Genomic DNA, 21,982 nt, shown 5'->3' on the forward strand with positions numbered 1-21,982 from the left:
GCTCACAACATAGGGGAACCCGGGGCGGAACGGGATACCTGATGTTTGATGTGAAATTTGACAATGAATTAAAAAAAAGTGCTTGGATTTTGTTTATATTCTCATTATTTAGTTATTTTTGGACAATATGATGTAAGAAAAATATTTTAAAAACTATAACATACAACTTAAATATTAAACAAAAACAAAAGTATAATTTTAAAGTTAAATTAAGTTATAATTATATTTCAACTTATTATTAATTATTTATGAGGAGCAGAATCATTATTATCACTGTCTAGGTCAGTTCATAGTAAATGAGTCCATCTGTAGCAATTTACAAATCAAGAACAAGAAAATGGACAAGAATGAGATATCCCATTCCTCCCCATCTCGTTTTGCCTCAATATGAATGTTTGAATTTGACGTCAAATAAAACGATTTTAGAAAATTCTATGACACGTGAGGTATTATATTATATGCAAGACTTGATACGCACCGAAACACATGACTAAATATCATTAGAATAGAATATTAAAATGAGACGATATGCCTCAGAAGACAACAGCTACGATTTACAAATGTTGTGTTAATTTTAGTGCATTTGGAATATCGCGACGTGGTGCAATGCAGCACCGACACTAACTATATGAAATGAGATGCGGCCTGCTTCTGAGTGATAAAATACGATCGTCTTTCATTCCTCACCATCCCACTACCGATGACAGTTTTTTTCCGTTCCGCTCCGGTACCCCTTTCCACCCCGGATCTCCCTAATTCTGGACCCTAAAACTCCGAATTATGCTTTTGTCTATGGGCGTACCATAAATCTTTGGTGTCACCCGTGTCACCGTGGTTTACTTTGCCAGTTTGGGAAGGATGGCGGTGACGGCGAAAAATTCGTCGCTGGACGAGTTGGTTAAATATGTACAATTATACAGACCAATTTCTCCTGTTTTCCAAGGAGAAATTTTTCCCTTCCTTATAATATATCCAATCATATTGTACACATGGATTTTCGTGTACGGATTCGATGATTATTATGAAGCAGGGTGTTTGACCATTGCTTTTGCAGCAGCATTACAAATTTTAATGTGTCTCTGTTGTTATTGGAGTGTACATGTACAATGTTTCTTGTCATGCTTTTCCGTAAGTTTATATTTTTTTTTGTAATCAGTATTCACTTATAGATGGACTGTTAAAAAATGTATTTTATTTTAGGAGACAGATCCTTTCAAAGCCAAAATTGCGAAGGTAGTACCCACGTCTAACAATGGATTTGCAGAAATTGTGAGACTATATCACTTACAGGTAAATGTTTAATTATTTTTACAGTCATTTTCCTTCAGAAACCTTCGTTTTTACCACAACTTATGTTAGGCCTCCTTAGTAATAAATTAATTAGTCTATTTGGTTAATGTGTTTCAAAGCAAAGAATTTTAAAATATTTTTGAATGAATTCCACGTCTAGAGATCTAGATAGATAAATATTCAGCAAAATGTTGCATGATGAGATGTATAAAAGGTGAAAAAAGAAAAGATTGCAAGGCTGAGATTAGCATTATCCACAAAATTCAGGAGGGTGTTTTGTGATTGTTTAGATATGTGGAACGAATAAGAAGAAAGAACAGTAAAACAGGTATATGAAGCGAAGGCTGAGGAAAACTTGGCATGATCAAGTACTTCAAAGATTTGAAAGTGTACGTGTCAAGAGTAATCAAGTATATGTGGAGATGTATGAATGTGGAACAAAGAATGTCTGCAAAGATAAACTGGTGTGGCATTCTGTCTTCACTGCCTACCCCTGCGGTTACACAGCGTGATGGTTGGTTAGTTTCAAGATGTGCCTAACGTAACTTGGTTGGAGTTTGGACTTGAATTATCAATGAATACCCCTAACAAATCTTTTGTTTTTTAATTTGTTTATTGTTGTTATTTAAGAAAAACAACTGACACAAAAGCATTGTGAATTCCAAAGTAAATTTTTAGATATCCTATATACCATATATTATACATATACCTATATAACATACATACATTAAACTGTTTTCTCGAACCACTGCGTGTAAAATAGATTTGGGTCTGCAAATTGCCATTGAAAACATTATTTGTACGTTACGTGAATGAGGGTTTATTTTGTTTTGTAATAAATCAATAAAATGTAAATGAATCTGCAAATTATCAAATATTACATAGGATCCCTCGCTGATGCATATACGTATCTACAAATTAAAAATTTATTTGATGTATTTGAAAAATGGAAAAGGCCGTGTATTTTATTTAATACTCTCCCTTTATGTTACAGAACTCTGATGAGAAGTTGCCAAAAATATGGTTTATGTTTCAAAAAATCAAGTATGTATATGACTGGGATAAAAAATCCTTTAAAACCATAGAATTTCCTATAGATAAGGTAAATAAGCAGTATTTACAATCTAAAGGATTACAAGATGACCAAGAAATTTCACAGGCGGAATTTGATTATGGAAAAAATCTGTTGGATATGGTAATTTTTAATTCATATTAACTGTGTAGGTTTTTTTGTGTGCTTAGCTTTACAACATAGGTATTCTATTATTCGATGTTACTTCTTGTGTAAATATTCCGCTTTATTTTCATCTCCACATTTTTCTTATTGTGCCACTCCATACTGAAGGTTGGCAATCTTCATGGCCACTTTTACATTATTTGCAGCCGCTCTTAACAACGGCTCAGTGCTACAGTGAAACCCCTCTCAAGTTTTTACAAGCCGGGATATACTTCTTATCCTAGCTCATGTGAGAGTCCAGCTTACAACGCCACAGAGAAGAAAGCATTGAAAAGATGTAGCATCGTACAATTCTCATGCCGAGATTGACATTGAAGATTCTATTACTTAGGAGGTTACTCATTTCAATGAAGCAGTTTCTTGCCGTTTCTATCCAGACTTTGATTTCTTAGGAATGGTCCCACTTGTCATTAAGCCAATATATCAGATGTTCTACATTCATCTTCACCTATATGAATATTTAAAAAAATAATTATAACTTGTAAGAAAATTCAAGTTCATTTTATTTTGAAAATTGACAATAAGACTAAGTTTAATAATTACGTTACAGGATGTTCCAGAGTTTTTGGAATTGTTCAAAGAACGCGCAACAGCTCCCTTCTTCGTATTCCAAGTTTTCTGTGTGGGTCTCTGGTGCCTAGATAAATTTTGGTACTACAGTTTGTTTACTCTAATCATGCTGGTTATTTTTGAATGTACGCTTGTACAACAGCAATTGAGAAACATGTCTGAGATCAGGAAAATGGGAAATAAACCGTACAATATATCGGTATATAGAAACCGAAGATGGAGACCCATTAACTCGGATGAGCTCGTTCCTGGAGATATAGTTTCATTGATAAGATCTCTCAACGATACTCTTGTTCCTTGTGATATCATTCTACTGAGAGGTTCGTGTATTGTTGACGAGTCGATGTTGACCGGAGAGAGTGTTCCGCAAATGAAAGAACCGCTGGAGATAGAATGTGATAAAAACCCCAACAAATATTTTGATCCCGAGGGTGATGGAAAACTTCATCTGTTATTTGGTGGTACGAAAATCGTTCAACACTCTCCACCCAGTAAACAGTCTCTCTCTGGGTTGCGTTCACCCGATAATGGATGTATCGGATATGTCGTCCGTACTGGATTCAACACGTCACAAGGCAAATTACTGAGAACCATATTATTCGGTGTAAAACGTATTACAGCCAACAATTTGGAAACATTTTGTTTCATTTTATTCCTTTTAATATTCGCTATTGCTGCGGCAGTTTATGTTTGGATAAAGGGATGCGAAGATCCTGAAAGGAATAGGTACAAGCTATTTTTGGAATGTACACTAATACTGACTTCAGTGGTGCCGCCAGAACTCCCCATAGAGCTCTCTTTAGCGGTCAATACTTCTCTGATGTCCCTCACGAACTTGGGAGTTTTCTGTACAGAACCATTCAGAATACCTTTTGCTGGAAAAATTGAGATCTGCTGTTTTGATAAAACTGGTACGCTGACTAGCGATAATTTAGTTGTGGAAGGAGTGGCCGGTGTTCAAATGGAAAATCCTCTGAAGGTTCTGCCTCTATCGGAAGCTCCTATGGAGACCATACAAGTGTTAGCTACTTGTCATTCTCTAGTCCAATTGAAAGATGGTTTAGTAGGGGATCCGTTGGAAAAGGCTACACTTACCGCCGTGGAATGGAATCTCACTAAGTCAGAAGCGGTCATTCCCAAGAAAGGTAAATCTCCCGGACTCAAAATATTTCAACGTAACCATTTTTCAAGTGCACTTAAGAGAATGTCAGTTCTTGCGGGTTACCAAGTTGATCATATGGGCTCAATCGAGACATGCTACATCAGTACCGTGAAAGGAGCGCCCGAGGTTCTCAAAACTATGTTTAGTAACATTCCACCCCATTATGACGATACATATCTTTCTTTATCCAGACGCGGAGCGAGAGTTTTGGCATTGGGACACAGGCAATTTGGAAAATTGAGCTCGCAAGAAGTGAGAGATTTAAATAGAGAAGACATTGAATCTAAACTTAAGTTTGTGGGATTTGTCATTATATCTTGTCCATTGAAATCAGATTCTAAGAAAGCAATAGCCGAGATTATAAATGCCTCGCATGTGGTGACCATGATAACAGGAGACAACCCGCTCACAGCGTGTCACGTCGCTAAAGAACTCAAGTTCACAGGAAAGTCGCATACTCTAATTCTTTCAAAAGTCAAAGAAAAATGGGCTTGGCATTCTATCGATGAAACCATCAAACTACCTGTTGAACCCAAGAATGACATTAAGGAATATACTACCAACTACGATCTCTGCATAACGGGAGAGGGTTTGTCTTACTTGGTGGATCACTATGAGGATTTCCTTTCCAAGGTTTTACCTTTTATTCGAGTATTTGCGAGATTTGACCCCAAACAAAAAGAATTTGTCATATTGAAATTAAAATCTTTGGGATTTAGTACTTTGATGTGTGGAGATGGAACAAATGATGTGGGAGCTCTAAAACATGCAGATGTAAGTATCTCATTTTATCTTGAAGCATTCGTATCTAGATATTGGATTTTGTGGCCTGTTTTTAAGAGGGATTAGCCTCCTGCGATGTCGATTCCCTGCCATCGATCCATCTCTTTGGTGGTCTGCCCGGAAGTAATCTATCTTGGGGTTGGCCGTACAGTGCGATGTGGGGGAGTCTGGATGGTACCATTCTCCTCACATGCGCATATTATTGTCTCCTTCGTTGCCTTCCCCACCTAACGACATCTTAGATCTCGCATATTTCCCTCATTATGGCATTTCTGATTCTGTCTCGTAGACCCTTGCCATATATCATATATTTTTTATTTTATTATTTATTTGTAATTTTCAGGTTGGAGTAGCTATCTTGTCCAATGCTCCAGAGAGAATGGCAGACAGAAAAGAGAAAATCGCGAAAGATAAGGAAAGGGAGAAACGTAGATTATTAGAGAATGCCGACGTTGGAGATAGTCAGATTCTTAGAAACTATATGTCTAGAGGAAGAGCAGAATCGCCCAACTCCTCCAGCAGTGGACCACCTCCAGATGTAGTTCAAGCTAGAATACAAAAACTTTTCAAGGAAATAGAAGATATAGACAAGAACCAAGTTGTGAAGCTGGGAGATGCCAGTATTGCAGCTCCTTTCACTAGTCGTCTATCTAGTATAATGTGTAGTGAGTATTAACTATATAAATGTGCCTTTCTTCAAAATCTTAAATTTCTTCAAATTTACTGATAGCTTTGAAATCTTAACACAATGTTGCATTCATTTTTTATCGATATATATAAATAATCCACCTTCATAGTGTAATTGTCATAGCTCAGAATTTTCTGTAAGTGTTCTAGTAATTTATGCATTTACGATACACTTGGCATGACCAAATCAATCAGAACTGAAATCTGGCCATGTCAAAAGTCTCTGTAACAAGAGTTCACGTATGGCAAGATGTATGGAAGTTGAGAAGCTAGCTGTGTCTCAGGACAGAGGACAGACAAGAATTATTTCCATCCTCTCCCTACCCCTACGCTGACTGTGATAGTATAAATTTATGTTTTTTTTTTTCCCGAAACACAAAGTTTAAAATTTTACACGAAAAGTATTCATGAAATTAAGTAATGTTTTTTAAAAATTAAACTCTTGTAATAAACCAATTAATGAGTTTTATTTTTATACGCGACTAGTTTTAATTTTCACCTGTCAATGAAAACTCTGTAAGTTTTCGAAACTAGTCGTGTTTAAAAATAAAACTCATTAAGTGGTTTATTACTAGTGTTTAATTTAAAAAAAAATAATCAACATGTCATTCCACAAAGTTAATGCCGAATCAATAAATAATATAAGTAATGTTTTGTCAGGACTAGAATGTTTTCATGTTCTATCAGATTCGTGTTGAACAATTTAAACGTGTACGCTTTTATATCAATTTACAAGTTCTTATTGCCTTATTTCATTTGCAGTTTGTCACATAATAAAGCAGGGAAGGTGCACTCTTGTGACCACTCTCCAAATGTTCAAAATATTGGCACTGAACGCCCTCATTCTGGCTTACAGTCAATCTGTATTGTACTTGGAGGGCATTAAGTTCAGTGATGTTCAATCCACGCTTCAGGGACTACTACTAGCCTCCTGCTTCTTCTTCATCTCCAGGTCGAAGGTTTGTAAGCCTTTCTAACTTTATTCGCAACTAAATTACACTTTACAAATATATTTTAAGACTTAGCAAACAGAGAATTCAATCACTGGCCGATTACCAGAGAGGTCACACGTCTCTTCATGCCCAAATTTTTTAAAGAATGTATGTATATTAGATATTTTTTTGTTTTTTTTAAGAAAAAAAATATGTATAACTTTTTTTATCTCTTTACTTTTCAATAATTCTTTTCTTTTCAATACCATATAATTATTTTGAAGAAAAACTTATTTTTGCAATGCAAAAACGGTGTTTTAAAAAGAAAAAAAATAATTACGTAAAATGTTACCTGATTTAGAGAAAATTAAGTTTGCGACTTAATGAATACTGGGCCTTAAGACTTTGAGACCCAACATCTTGGCCATTCTCCAGCCCAAGAGGATCTAGAGAAAGGCCTAACAATTTGTATACTCCCTGACCCAGCCCCAGCCCACTCGACGCCCCGAGACTGATTTACGACGTTTCATTTTATTTTATTTTTATCATTATCATCATCCTATTATTATCCAAGTCTATATAAGCCGTTGAGGTAGTATTTTACAAAAATGGCGCTTTTTAAATTATCCAAATTATTATTACTATAAACAGAGTTTTAGGATTGGAGGTAATTTCGGTAAACAATCTGGACCGAGTTTAAGCAAACTTTTTGATGAAAGGCCACATCAGAAATTCAAAATGAATGCTAAAATAGTGAAATACTGTTTTTGAAATAATTATTATTACTATGAAAAAACAATTAAAGCAAATATATCAATAATCTCATAATAACTAACAATTTGATTAGACAAATGGAACTTTACATCTTTCAACCCTTTTAAAACTTCATGTGGTGATCTTATTTGGATTATTAAAATGGCTTATAAATGTTCATAGGTGATGCTTGAATGCAAAGAGCTTTTGTTGAAAATGTTCATCATGATTGTTATTTTTTTAAAGATGTTAAGGGCACTAAGTAATCTTTTCCAGAAATACGACTAACTTACTGCTGCATAAAAATGTGTCTAGTTGAATACGGCTGTCGGCTATGTTCATCCCCGTCTAGACTATCAATGTGTAGAAATGATTCATTAAATTCGTTTCCGTATTATCCACATATTATGTTATTGAAACATTCTTTGTTGTGTTGTAATTTATAGGTTCTTTTATTTTTGTTTTTAGCCATTAAACAAATTGTCGAAGCAGAGGCCATTGCCAAACATATTTAATTTGTACACAATAGTCACAGTTTTGTTACAATTTAGTGTACACTTTCTGTGTTTAATATATTTAGTAAAAGAAGCGACAGACAGATCACCTCCAAGGTAAATTTGATTTTTGATCATTTATTCTTATTTATTAAGATAGTAGAGTAATCGCCCTACATATAATATATCAATATTATATCGTGGGTGTACTGGCAAAAGACGTTACCTCGAAAATATACAATTGTGAAAATATGCAAAATGAATAGAAAGTTTTTAACGTTCTATAAACTGGCAAAATACACTAAGTAGTTTGAAATGTCATATATATGTGGTTTTAAAAGTAAATTCAACTTTAAGTTTAATAGCGGGTATTTTATTCAGGCTAAAAGCTTTAAATAACAGAGATTATTAAGGTTTTTTGCCACCCGTTATATTCATTTCAAGGTGTTCTAATAGAGGAAGTTGTATGTATACTTCGCAAATTTCTCAACTGATAGCGCCACATTCAGCATACTTCCAAATCTATGACGTAAGAACTAGTATGTGAAAGAAATTCACCAGCATTGCATATGTACAAGTTTTAAAATTTAATGCAATATATGTTCAATAATGAGCAGAATGATGAACATTTCAAGAGTGTATAAAGCGATCACTTAAGCCAGCCAAATGCCAGGTCGTAAGCCCTGGGATACACAGACTTCCAAGTTGAGACACCTATAATATTATGATTTTATTGAAACTGTAGGCGTAGAAATGTGTTAATTTTACTTAACTGATATTTTCCTTTTAGGGATGGAAAGCTAAAGCTTGCATTGGATTTGGCAGATGATGAGGAAATAGAGTATGTACCAGATTTGCTTAACAGCACCGTGTACATCATTTCAATGGCATTGCAAGTTTCAACATTTGCCATTAATTACAGGGTATGTATGCACTACACAATATTTCTATGTTATAATCGTGTGCAAATTCTTATAATATACCATAATTTCTATGTGTGTATGACCATGTCAGTTGGGCATAATACACTTAGTTTTATCTTAACACATTATTGTCAGGTGGTTTTTTCATCAACCCGACCCTAACTAGTATACTAACTAGGGTCGTACACTAATCACAACTAACCGTAAACCCAATTCCCATCTGTTATGGAAAGATATTTGCGTTAGTAACTAGTTATATTTTCTCATTTGTTTCTTTTAAACATGCTTCTTACTAGATATAAATTTTGTACTGATAATCTTGGTGGGACTGCATTTTATACTATGCTAATTACCTTATGTTTTTTATATACCCGTTTATTGTTTTATATTTTGCCCTGTGTTAGTTTTGTTTAATTTAAAAAATATATATATATTTTTTTTTTAAACTTTCTTATTTGTGTTTCAGTCTTGTTAACCTTAATCCCATGTCCCAAAATGAGAAATGAAAATTACTCATCGGGAATATTATATATATGACTTATGCATGTATGTAATATGTTTTGAAATAAATAAATAAAATATTTCAGGGTGAACCGTTCATGGAGAGTATAGCAGCAAATCGACCGCTGATGTATAGCGTACTATTAACTGGAGGAGCAGTGTTTGCTTTAGCCCTCGGAACATTTCCCAACCTATCCAATATGTTCGAAATAGTTCCTTTCCCAACAGAGGTATGTTTTCTAATTTTTATTTATTTCAACTTTTATTCATCTTGCACTTATTATAAGAAATGTTACTGAGGCTTGAAACATTCTCAATTTCTTCATTTGGCACTGTATCATTTCAATATGACGGTACTTTAATAACTTTTGTTAATTATCATTAACAACTAATTGGATGATTTAATAATTGTATAATTTATCATGACTCATTAATTATCAAGTATTTTACATAAAAATATGTAAAATACTTGATAATTAATGAGTCATGATAAATTATACAATTATTAAATCATCCAATTAGTTGTTATTGATATTTAAAAATATTGTCAGGCGCCATGGCATAGTTAGGAAGATGCTCGAGTGCGAAACTGGCATCGCGGGTTCGACTCCCGCCAATTGTAAAATAAATTTAAGAAAGATTTTCTTTCAATTGGTCTGGGTGTTTGTAATGTGATTTTCACATTTACATTCCCTTTCCTTACTATCCTACCTGCAGATAAGCCTCTAGAAGTAGAGGGTTTGCGGGTTATTCCTTAAAAAAAAAAACTTATATTATAAATTTTCATTTTCAGTTCAAACACATCCTCATACAAGTGTTGGTGGCCGACATGGTATTAGCTTATGTAGTAGACCGAGCGTCGCTCTGGTTTTTCGGTGAAGGTAAATTACGAGCTCCGTAATTACAAAATGAAATTCTGTTTTGTGAACTGTGACATTGTATTATGTTAATGGTGGCTATTCTTCTCGAGTGAAATTGTTTAATTTATTTAATAAGACTTTGTGGACTTTGTGTCTGTCATAAAGTGATGTTTGGCTATTGTTTGCAACTGGACCAGTGCAGTCTCTCAAAATACTTGCACCTGCAATATTGGATTTCCTTTCGAGGAAAGCGTGTATGTAAGATGTAAATTAAATTACAGCTGATTATCTGGGTTGTTTTATAATTGAAAAAATGCATTAAAGTAGCTTTATAAAATTATAAAAAACATAAATATTCCTCATTTTTGTGACGGCGAACACTCGATTTCAAGCATCAAGATGGCCGAGCACTGTTGTTGTTGTTGTGTAATTATTTAATATTTCAGTCAGTGTTTTAGGATTACGATTTCTTTGTCTCATCTAGCCCACATTATTTAGATCAGAACAATAAAAAAAATGGCTGAAATTTGGTTGTTTAAGGCGCATCACAATGTAGTATGTATAACTTATTTCTTTTACTATAAACTCTGCTTTAAATGATGTATTTTTAAAATAAGATGTTTATTTATGCTGTTAACATAAATAATTTTATAGTTGTTAATATAATTAGCGTTCAAGATAAAAATTATTGGTTTTTTAAAACTACTTTATTAATTAAATTCATTATATGGTTATCAAATTTTTGTACTTTTCTAATCATCCAATTTTATAATATATCATTTGTAAGTAATGAATTTAAGGTGAAAGAAATTTCTATGAACGTACTAAGTTGCAACGATGTCCCTTAAGAAGTAACATAGATTTCTGTTGCTGAAAAACAGCAAAAGAATCATAATAATTTTTCAATTATTATTAATAATAAATCGACAATAAATTTTTGGACATTTTTTAAAATTGTATTTAAATTATCTGCAAAGTTTATTCGCCATTCATTCCTTTGAATTGAGTCTGCTTCATGGTTATTCAACTGAGTTAATTAAATCCCGTTAGGGATTTTGCCATAAATTTTTTATTTTTGTTTTTTTTTCACGGGATATGTTATGGTTAAAAACAAATATATGTACCTAATCAATTTCTATTATTTTATGTATAATTATTATTTTACTGTCAAAAATAAAATATATCTCATGATAAAACAATATCTCCTACTAAATTCACAGGCAAGGCAAAAAATGTGAAACAAAAGCATAATCATAGAGATATTGGCTTATTATGAATGTATGTATATATTTTTTTCATTCAGAATAGACAACATACACATAATTTTTTTTTTTCCTTTTTTAATTACAAAGATACATATATGATATTATTAACCGCATCTTACATTCCTTGGGCTTATTTAGTTTTGTAAAATGTGCTTATAAGTTTCATATCTACATATGTATATTTTATTGAGTAATATTTTACAATGACGTAACTAATGTCTGTTGTCATACAAATCCATTTTCTGGGTTATGGCTGAATATTTAGAATTTGTACTTGTTGAATTTGTACCAAATTATCACAATGCAATATTGTGGAATTGATGTTTGTTGTGATTTTAATTCATTCGCAAGCTTCTTTCATATAATTTTTCAATTCATAATTAATACTATTTGACTACTGTCAAAGAAATGAAGTACATAATGAGATTGGGGGCTATTTTGTAATTGTTGAGGACATAATATTTTGAAATAATGGTAAATTCTCACTGAGTTATTAGTATGTTTAAACTTGTGTACTAAGGCAACTTGCCCATTTGGTGTGCAATTTGTTTTGTGTAAAATTGCAAAACACCTTATATGGTATATCGCTCACTCCTTTCAACAACGACATTTATAAAAAACTTGATTTTTCAGGAAATCATTTTTAAAGTTTAAGAATATAATAAAATGTATTAAAAATAAATATTAAGCCACTTTTTGAACTTTTTACTGTGCAACAGATCTTTTTAGGTAAAACCTGAATGTCGTTTCTCCATTAGAAAAATATTTAGTTTATTTAAAAAAAATAGTTAAACAATACCTTTTCTTCAAAATGCAAAAACAACATTTTCTGCCCTGTAGCGGGTAAATATTAAGTTAAAAATATGACGCTTTTGCTGGTATGAAGTACATTTTCTTGGCATTCCGAAAACACGCACAATGAATATTGATGATTTTTGATATGTGACGTTGTTGAAAGGAGTGAGCGATATGTGTGGCTACATGGTACAAGCGTGCAAACAAAACACAAAACATCATCAATCTGACATATTGGAAGCAATATTTTTTTATTTTTTTTTTAAGAGTTAGAAAAATATGCAGAGTAAAAAGTGATTGTTAAAGAGAAATATGCATTCACATGCTAATTTAATAAAGGGATAGTGAGAAAAACCAGATGACTGGCGTGGTTATTTAAAATAATTTTAATAATTTTAGAAAATTGCAACTGCGGATAAGCTTTTTCCCTTCAGAATATATTTTATGACCCAAGGTTCTGTTTGTATACCATCCACATACAAGTCATATCAGGCAAATGTACTTTGCACTGGAAAAATCTTTTTATGAGCTGTGCTTTTTGCGCGCTTGCGTGAGCGACTTTTCACTACATGCTTATTTGCTCAAATCGTCATGTGCAACAAGTTATTTTTTTTACATTTTGAATATTTAAAGCACTAACTTTGTGGATCATTGTAATATATAATGAGAAGAAATAAAATAACTTTAAAATGCTTTTTGTTATATTATTTCTCCAAATAATATATTTTTTTACATATAGCCCCAGTCTACTTTTTTTACTTTCTACTTTTTTTAAATTGTAAACAAAATTAAATAACTTTACCCAACCAATTTTAAATAAAATGAAAATATTTATTATTTATGTTATGGTATTACATATTTTATCACAGCCAGTGTAGGCACACTTTTAGTTACATGTGTTTTCAATTAAAGTAAATATTATTCAATTACCGTAATATACACAAAAGTGACAACTCAAAATGACATGTCAATGCCTTAGCGCACAAACATAAAGGGAAAAATTAATAGTTTAGTATGGTAAAGTCAAAAGGAGTGTGAGTTATTTAGTTTACTCTTTGACCATTGAATATATTATTTAAAAGATATTTATTGAAAAGGAAAAAAAATATTTCCAATAAAAAATATCAATTTATAAAAATGTAAAAAATTATTTAACTTACCACCTTTGTAATCAGTATGTTTGAGTGCTAAGGTATCAGTATTATTTAGAAAAGTGAAACAAAATAGCACAAAAGCTATGTTTGAAATGAAAGGAAATATTATATGTATGGTATTGTATTCCCAAAACATTTTGCAGTATTTATGTATTTTCTTTCATGAAAATTTTAGAAGCCAAAAAAGATTGAAAAATCCAACTCCCCTAAAAGTTTTTATTTTTAAATAACTTTTTTTGAGCTGTTTTTTGTGAACATCCACAATATGTATAAAGTATCATGTACATTCCAAAGACATTATCCACAAATCAATTCCTCATGCAAAAATTTTAATAAAATCAAAACCTGTGAATAACCTATGAATTTAGTCATGTTTTCTTAATTTAACATCATGTTAATGTGTAATACTTATGATAGAATAATTTACAATTGACTGAATGGTTTCAACTTACCAAATTTATTTATTTTGCAATACGTAAAAGTAGATACAAAATTTTATATTGTTTTTGGGCGTAGTGAATTTTTACATTTAGAATGATACGAATACACAAATATAAAAATGAAAAATTATATTTGTTTCATTGGATTGCACATTTAGAAAGCTAATTTATGCTCATTTGTTTTTCTACTTCAGCGGAGAAAATGTTTTTTTTTTTTTACTTTACTTTTCGTCATTGTTATTTCAACCGTTTCCTTGCAGAACCTTAGTTAGTTATATAATACAAAATCAGAACAGGGGGACAAAGTGACCCTATTTTTTTTATCTTAATAATTATTTGTTTTGCATGTAAATATGTTTTAATATGTATGTAAACCATAAATTATTTATGGTTTTTTTTGTTGCATTTTTATATAATAAAAGTAGAGTGTGTCACCTCTTCCTTATGGTCAAAGGCTGCATAAATAGTGACTGCCATGCTGCATAAATAGATCACCCATGGGTAGAGCAGTACATGGATACAAAAAATTTAAAATAAATAAAAAATAAAAATAAAATAAATAACGGAAAACTTTTTTTAGAGACCGGAATAAAATAATATGTACATACATTCAGATATTGAAGAGAAAAAATAGATTGACAGGAATTGCTAATTAGCATTGTGACATATCGCTCACTCCTTTCAAGAACGTCATAAATCAAAAACCGTGAATTTTGAGTTGGGCATGTTTTCGGAATGCCCAGAAAATGTATTATATCCCAGCAAAAGAGGCATATTTTAAACTTAATATTTACCCGCTACAGGGCAGAAAATGTTGTTTTTGCATTTTGATGAAAAGGTATTGTTTAATTATTTTTTTTAAATATAATAAATATTTTTCAAATGGAGAAAAAACCTTCAGGTTTTACCTAAAAAGATCTGTTGCTTAGTAAAAAGTTCAGTAAGTGGCTTCATATTTATTTTTAATACATTGTATTATACTTTAAAAACGTTCTCCTGAAAAATCAAGTTTTTTGATTTATGAAATTCTTGAAAGGAGTGAGCGATAAGACAAATGACATAAATAGCAGGATGAAATAATCAGTATCATAATTAGTGATAGAGAAATAGTAAAAAGGTAAATAATACATGGTTGATTTAGAATATACAGTATTAAAATGACTGCATTTTACATATTATGTAGTTTAATATATTGATACATACACATACATAACTTAATTAAATAATGAAAAATATATTAAAACACTATACAATTTCTGAAAGCTGTTTAAGTAACAAACAGCAAAACAAAATATGCGCTGGATCAAAGTTGGAAAAAAACTATTCATGAAAAATAATGAAACAATCTTGAAGAATGCTTCTAAGCGAAATTCGGACATTTCTTTATGAACTAAGATACACTGTTTCTTCTCCCTTCTGCTCATTTGCGGTTCGGATTAGGAGTGAATGAATAGAAGTTAATTAGCAAATATCAACAGGTTGTCAATGTGCAAGGATGTGCATAGCTAATGGTAACTTATTTGAGATGATGCATTTTAACATTTTGATAAATAATAATAGTTTCATAATGGTATGGTTCCCCGAAATAGTTTAAACATTTTCTCAAGGATACATTTAATATGTACTGAATTTCTCAAATATTTACTGAATTATTCAAATAAATGTTAAATTTGGGGGATGACTGCTGCTCACTTCCGAACTGCTGGTAAGTTGGTTTAAAAAAAATGTGCCCTAGTTTTGTTTTTAAAACTATTTGTGCACGCACAATGTACAATAAATTTATCGTACACTCATGTTTTGTTTGACATCTATTAGACTACCTTTATCGAATAGGTTTATAAGGAGATATATTATTTAAATCAAATATTTATATTATTAAATTTTTAATTGCAGCCAATTACAAAATCACATTTTTATTTTATTTCCTTTTTTATAAGGTTGGTAATTAGGTTAAATAAAAAAATACATATAAAGTATTTTTTGGGGAAAATTGATGTTATTTAGATTATTGATTGTGGGATTTATATACTTTTATATGAGTAGTCTACTTGTAAACCATTTATGTTAAAAAATTAAATTTTATAGCCATTAGCGGCAACCGATAGAATATTAAGTCTTCTACCGAATCAAGCTTTTTTGAGAGATTTTAGAAAGTGAACTGTCATAGCGAGTTTTGCAAGAGTATGAATTTTTCTATCCAATTTTATTCCTATTTTAACAAGTTTTGGCAGATTATGTTAAATATTTACGTCAATATTTTTAATTTTCTACCGACTGGAGCCACTGGCTAAAAAACTTAATTTTCTAACAAAACGTGGTTTGCAAGTGAACTTGTATCTTCTCAATGTGGAAAAATCTTTATTTTATTATTTATTATTTGAACTAGAATGTTTTGTTCGATACTGTTTTCATTATTTTATGAATGTAAATAAATATTTTATAATTGTATTTAAATAAATGTGTCAAAAAAATATTTAGTGTTTTTATTGTTCAATAAGCGATATCTTTTTTTCTCCTTTTTCTTTGTTCCTCATCCACACCTGATGTGCATAGGACACTTCGTGAGATAATGTAGCATTAATATCTTCATCATCAATTACAGACATAAGGACGAGGTAAGGTTTACAAAGATAGATATTTCCGCAGGGTGCTCGGTCCTGCTGTCCAGATTAATAGATAAAGGAGTGGAACGGAGCACCCTTGAGGTAGCACATATTGGTATGAATTTTATTTATATTATTAGCCCTCCTAATTTGTACCAATTTTTTTAAACCTTTTTTTCCACTAAGTTTTGCATTTCGCTCACTCCTTTCAAGAACGTCATAAATCAAAAAACTTGATTTTTCAGAACGTTTTTAAAGTTTAAAAATATAATAAAATTATTAAATAATATTATTAAAAATAAACATCAAGCCACTTATTGAACTTTTTACTGTACAACAGATCTTTTTATGTAAAACCTGAAGGTTTTTTCTCCATTTGAAAAATATTTAGTACGTTCAAAAAAATAATAAAACAATACCTTTTCTTCAAAATGCAAAAACAACACTTTCTGCCCTGTAGCGGGTAAATATTATGTTAAAAAAATGCCCCTTTTGCTGGGATATAGTACATTTTCTGGGCATTCCGAAGACATGCACAACTGAAAATTGACGATTTTTGAATTATGACGTTCTTGAAAGGAGTGAGCGATTTGTTTTATTACTTACACTTATCTTTTCGTTTTTCATTATTTTTATTTTTATTTTATATCATTTGTTATTATTTTCTATGTAATCTATCTTAATTTCTAATTTCTATGTTCTTTTTGTAAAAGGCAGTAATGCCGTAAATAAATAAATAAATAAATTAAACAAAAGGATTTACAAGGCATATTATTTTAATATGCTTGATGGAATTCAAATGACGTAAGTGAGGGAGACTGGGGTGAAGGACATTTTTACAATATGAGAAAGGAAATGGAGGAGGAATAGTATGTACTTAAAGAGGGATAGATGGGTGGATAGAAGGGTTGTTCGTAGTTGTGGTTACATACAAATAAAATTTATTTAAATAATTTTCAATCCACATCCCAATGGTGCATAGGACACTGCATCATATAAACGCAGTGTTATCTTGACAGTGACCTATTGAATAAACCGACTGATTTTTAATTGCGAGTTATTATTTTTTTCAAACCCTTATCCGAACCCAATGGTGCATAGGGCACTGCATCATATAAACGCAGTGTTATATTGATTGTTAGCACATGAAGGAAAGGCGATCAGACCTTCGCTTCAGTTACCAGTCCAGGGTAATATTTAATAAATATTAGAGTGAAAAAATGACTTATATTTATTTGAACCCTCCCCGGTAATCGAATTCGGGACCTCCAGAACGGTAGCCGAACATGCTGACCATTACACTACGGAGGCGGACGCAAATATACATGTACAAAATTCAAAATAATAACAGTAAAACTAAAATAATGTTATTTGATTGTACATTTAACCCTTTGACATTTTATAATTTTTCGTTTAAAGATAGCTAAATTTGTCGAGAACAGTAAACCGTTATCGGAGGGGATGTTATAGGAAAGTAAAGTTTGAAAATTGTATTTCGATTTTAAATGACCCATTACAGTAATTTTCGCTAGTTAAAATGTAACAATACAATACGGTGTTTGAAAATGATGCGGAATGCATCGAAACACGTGTCACAGTAGATTTTAAGAAATAGTGGTATTTACTAAGTAAAACATTAATTAAAAACAATTAAAAATATTAACCCATTGTAAAATTCCTTATGATAAAGGGGTACCTATGTCAACGTTGTAGGGGGTTTTACTGTTTTAACCAACTATAACTTCATCATAAACTCACAAAGAGGATACAATTTTCGATGATCGTCGTCCATGACAAGTTTCCATTCAAATTCGACGCAAAGCAAAATCCAATACAATCTAAAATAATCCTCTTTTTATATCGTATTTTCGGGAAATACTGAAACCGTCGATATTTTCAGGCCGCAATTTTATTAGTGTTATTACGGCTGGAATAATTGGATCAGTTCGCACGTATCATGCCGTCTAAACCGCGCTTGTTCAAATTAGTTCAATAAGAAATAGTCCACGCATACCTATTCATCCCTCGGGTGCGGGGTACGGTAAGGGGGCAGGGGGAGGGGTATCATTATCTTCGTGTCGCCTTCCGTCTACAGTGGCGGTTCGTGAGCAGAAACGTCCGTATGAGTGCAGACGCACAGGGCTTCGCGCTGGAGCAAATAAATGAAGAAAATCTGCAAAGCTACTCGGCTGTCCAAACTTAAAACACAGTAAGGGACATTTTTTTGCATTTTTGTTCTTAGTAGAATCTACTTAGTCCAAAAATGTAAAAAAAAACGTACTACAAAAAATGTCCCTTACTGTGTTTTGAGTTTGGACAGCCGTAATTTATCAGCGACATCTATGGTTGAAATCAGTAAGTGAGTGGGAAATTAGTAGTAAAATGGTGAATGTCACACGTGTATAGTAAAGTTATCACTCAAACAAGTCTATTACAGATCGTAAGCTTCCATATTTTTTTTGTATATTTTAAGATACCCGTATCAATAAAAAATCTATAGATACTATCAATGACAAAAAAACACTAAACATTAATTAAAATTATTCTATGTAAGTAGTTCATTGTGATTTTGTTTTTTTATTAAAAAAATATAAATGAGTTCAATAAGAGAGAAAATAAACAAGAGTTGGACTTGCATCCTGTGAAATTGTCGTGGTGTTGTTGTTTGATCCCCACTTTACCACAACTTCATTCTTATTTTCATATACAGAGTAGAGCCTGAAAATGGCATTAGAAATTTGATTATTTATTAATAATAACAACGAAGAAATAAAAATATAATTTCATGAGGCTAATTTTTAATAAAAATAATCTTTTACTTTTGGAAATTATTATCTTTGTGGCGTTTAATGCCACTTATTCTACATTTCGTAAAAAAAAATGGTGTGTGACATTTAATTTATCAAATGGAGAATGAACGTGTATAATTCTCCATCCTGCTAAATCTGTTATTTTATACCATACCCTTTTTTTATTCTCTGAATGTTTTTTAATAGTTTTATAACATAAATGTGGAATTGTTTAATTGGCTTTTTTTAACGTAACTATTTTTGTTAATGTAATGTTATGTTTATAATTGTTATTGTAACTATTGTTTATTATATAATTTTTTTATAAGCTGTACAATTTCCGAACAAATAAAAAAAAATTCTACGCCCTTGGAATTCTGCATCGGAACTTGGGAAAACGGTGAACACTGTTTGTTAACGAGACACATTATATATTTTCTCGTCATACGAGTGTCTGTATCTGTTTTCCGTGTGAATCTACATTGGTACTTGGTTTTCCCAATGCCTAACGTGGATGTAGTGACACTTTATAAAAAAATCGAGATAGGCACAATAAAAACCTTACCGTTTTACCGGATTGGTTTGAATGCAACGCGTCCCTATAAGTTTTGATCCAAAAGTTGAGATCACAAATACATATTTTTTAAATATAAAATTAGCCGGTCTTCCCTATTTGTGTTATATAATGATGTTCGTTACGCAATCCCATTAAAATGAAACGAATATATTATTAAGTTTCATTTTTTTATTAACATCACATATCGCTCACTCCTTTCAAGAACGTCATAAATAAAAAATCGTCAATTTTCAGTAGTGCACGTTTTCGGAATGCCCGAAAAATGTACTTTATCCCAGCAAAAGAGGCAAATTTTTAATATAAAATTTACCCGCTACAAGGCAGAAAGTGTTGTTTTTGCATTTTGAAGAATAGGTATTGTTTAATTATTTTTTTAAATATACTAACTATTTTTCAAATGGAGAAAAAAACCTTCAAGTTTTACCTATAAAGATCTGTTGCACAGTAAAAAGTTTAATAAGTGGCTTGATATTTATTTTCAATACATTGTATTATATTTTTAAACTTTAAAAACGTTCTGATGAAAAATTAAGTTTTTTGATTTATGACGTTCTTGAAAGGAGTGAGCGAAATATTATGTCGAAGTCTTGGATATAGTGCTAATGTAATCATGGTTATTTTTATTTTTATAGAAAAACATCGTCTGTACATGAAATAGTGTATTAATCAACTAAAACTTCAATTAAAAATGAATAGTTATTATCACAAAGTGACTGCCGAATTAATTAATGAAAATTTTAAATTTCATATGATGGATGATACTAAATGAATAATTTATAAATAGAAAATCTTAAGGTTTTTTGTAACCTCTGTGAAAATTCAATCATTAAATTTTCTTGATTCTTATTTTGAATGATGTTTTTTGAGTACCATACCCGAATTACATATAAATCAGAGTCCATGAAATACGTACGCAGACTTAGATTCAGTAGTCTCGTGATTTGTATTTCGTTCACATGTTGAGTACAGCAATAAAATTTGTGGTTATGTAGAGTAAAGGTAGCGAAATTCAAACACGTTTTAAAAAATGTTAATTTACATTATTGACATGGTATTTCATTTAAAAAATGAGAAGAAAATAAAGCAACATATTCATTATGTTTTGATAAATGCGTACAATAATTACAATTGAAATAATGGCGTACAATAGTTATTAAATGCATAATTGCGAAACTATATTTGACAATGATTGAAAAAAAATAAATTTGAAACGTCATGTTTATTGAAAAATGGTTTGTATTGGTAAATTTATAAGCCATTGAAATAAACAATTGATTCTTACACATGGCCAAGTTACAATTATACTATATTATGCAACTCTGGGTGCTTTAGTGTCATTTCTACTATTCAAATTGTCCTAAAATATCAGATCCTCCTCGTCTTATTCATCCTCTATTTCCTGACCCATTTATCGATAATGTCCTTTCCCCTAACCTCCGCGACATCTGTATACCATTAAATATACTCGTATAACTAGGCCTATTCTCTATTGACTGCATATGGTAGTCAGAGGAAAGAATACAGAACAGATTACTTAAAAACTACTGTTTATTCTTCACTTTATTAATTGAAAGAACGAAAAATATAAACCTGAAAAGAATTCCTCCTTTTCAGTTGACCTGGCGGCGGTGTATTAAAGGATATGTATAAATTTGAGTTTATTTCAATATTGAGATGTCCGATATTACAGCCATGTTCGATATTTGGGACCTTTACTCTAGTAACGCATTACACCGACGCGCCATGTCCCGCGGCCACCACCCGCACTCCGCCATCGCGCCAAAACAAAGACGTTACCAAGTTTACCAATTAAATTGGCATTGCGGCCACATAAAAAAAGTTGACTTGAGAGAAGACCAAACCTCCGCTAGGGCCTTGGCATGAGTCAGATGGTCATTTGTTCGTCAATATATCGTTTTTGTTTATTAGCTTTAAAAATATGTAATTGTAAATGAACACTTTTTTTTTTACCACTTGAGCTATAGGTATTTATTTTAACGACTAGTTTCGGAAGCTACAGATGCTTCCATTTTTGGGTCTAAAAATAAACTAAAGCATAAATAATTATCTGTTCTGTAAGTGAGGAGGGGGAGGGGAGGTGAATAAGGGGGTAAAGTTTAATAATAAAGGGAAAATGGCAAGTAAAGGTGAGGAATTTTTAAATAGT

The 21,982-nt window shown here is 31.5% G+C and overlaps 1 protein-coding gene across 1 annotated transcript; it reads left to right on the forward strand.

The window, feature by feature from the left end:
- The first annotated feature begins 843 nt into the window (after positions 1 to 843).
- Positions 844 to 10,539, forward strand: LOC148313559 (endoplasmic reticulum transmembrane helix translocase). Its single transcript, XM_088261755.1, has 10 exons — positions 844 to 1,128; positions 1,201 to 1,290; positions 2,285 to 2,485; positions 3,078 to 5,033; positions 5,386 to 5,707; positions 6,492 to 6,688; positions 7,883 to 8,025; positions 8,699 to 8,831; positions 9,419 to 9,562; positions 10,126 to 10,539. The coding sequence occupies exons 1-10, from the start codon at positions 859 to 861 to the stop codon at positions 10,231 to 10,233; spliced, it is 3,564 nt and encodes a 1,187-aa protein (XP_088117881.1). The 5' UTR covers positions 844 to 858; the 3' UTR covers positions 10,234 to 10,539.
- The last annotated feature ends 11,443 nt before the right edge of the window (positions 10,540 to 21,982 follow it).

The sequence above is a fragment of the Brachycentrus maculatus genome, unplaced genomic scaffold (genome assembly GCF_059751285.1).
Source record: "Brachycentrus maculatus isolate JH-2025_06_01 unplaced genomic scaffold, ASM5975128v1 h1tg000010l, whole genome shotgun sequence".
Lineage (NCBI taxonomy): Eukaryota > Metazoa > Arthropoda > Insecta > Trichoptera > Brachycentridae > Brachycentrus > Brachycentrus maculatus.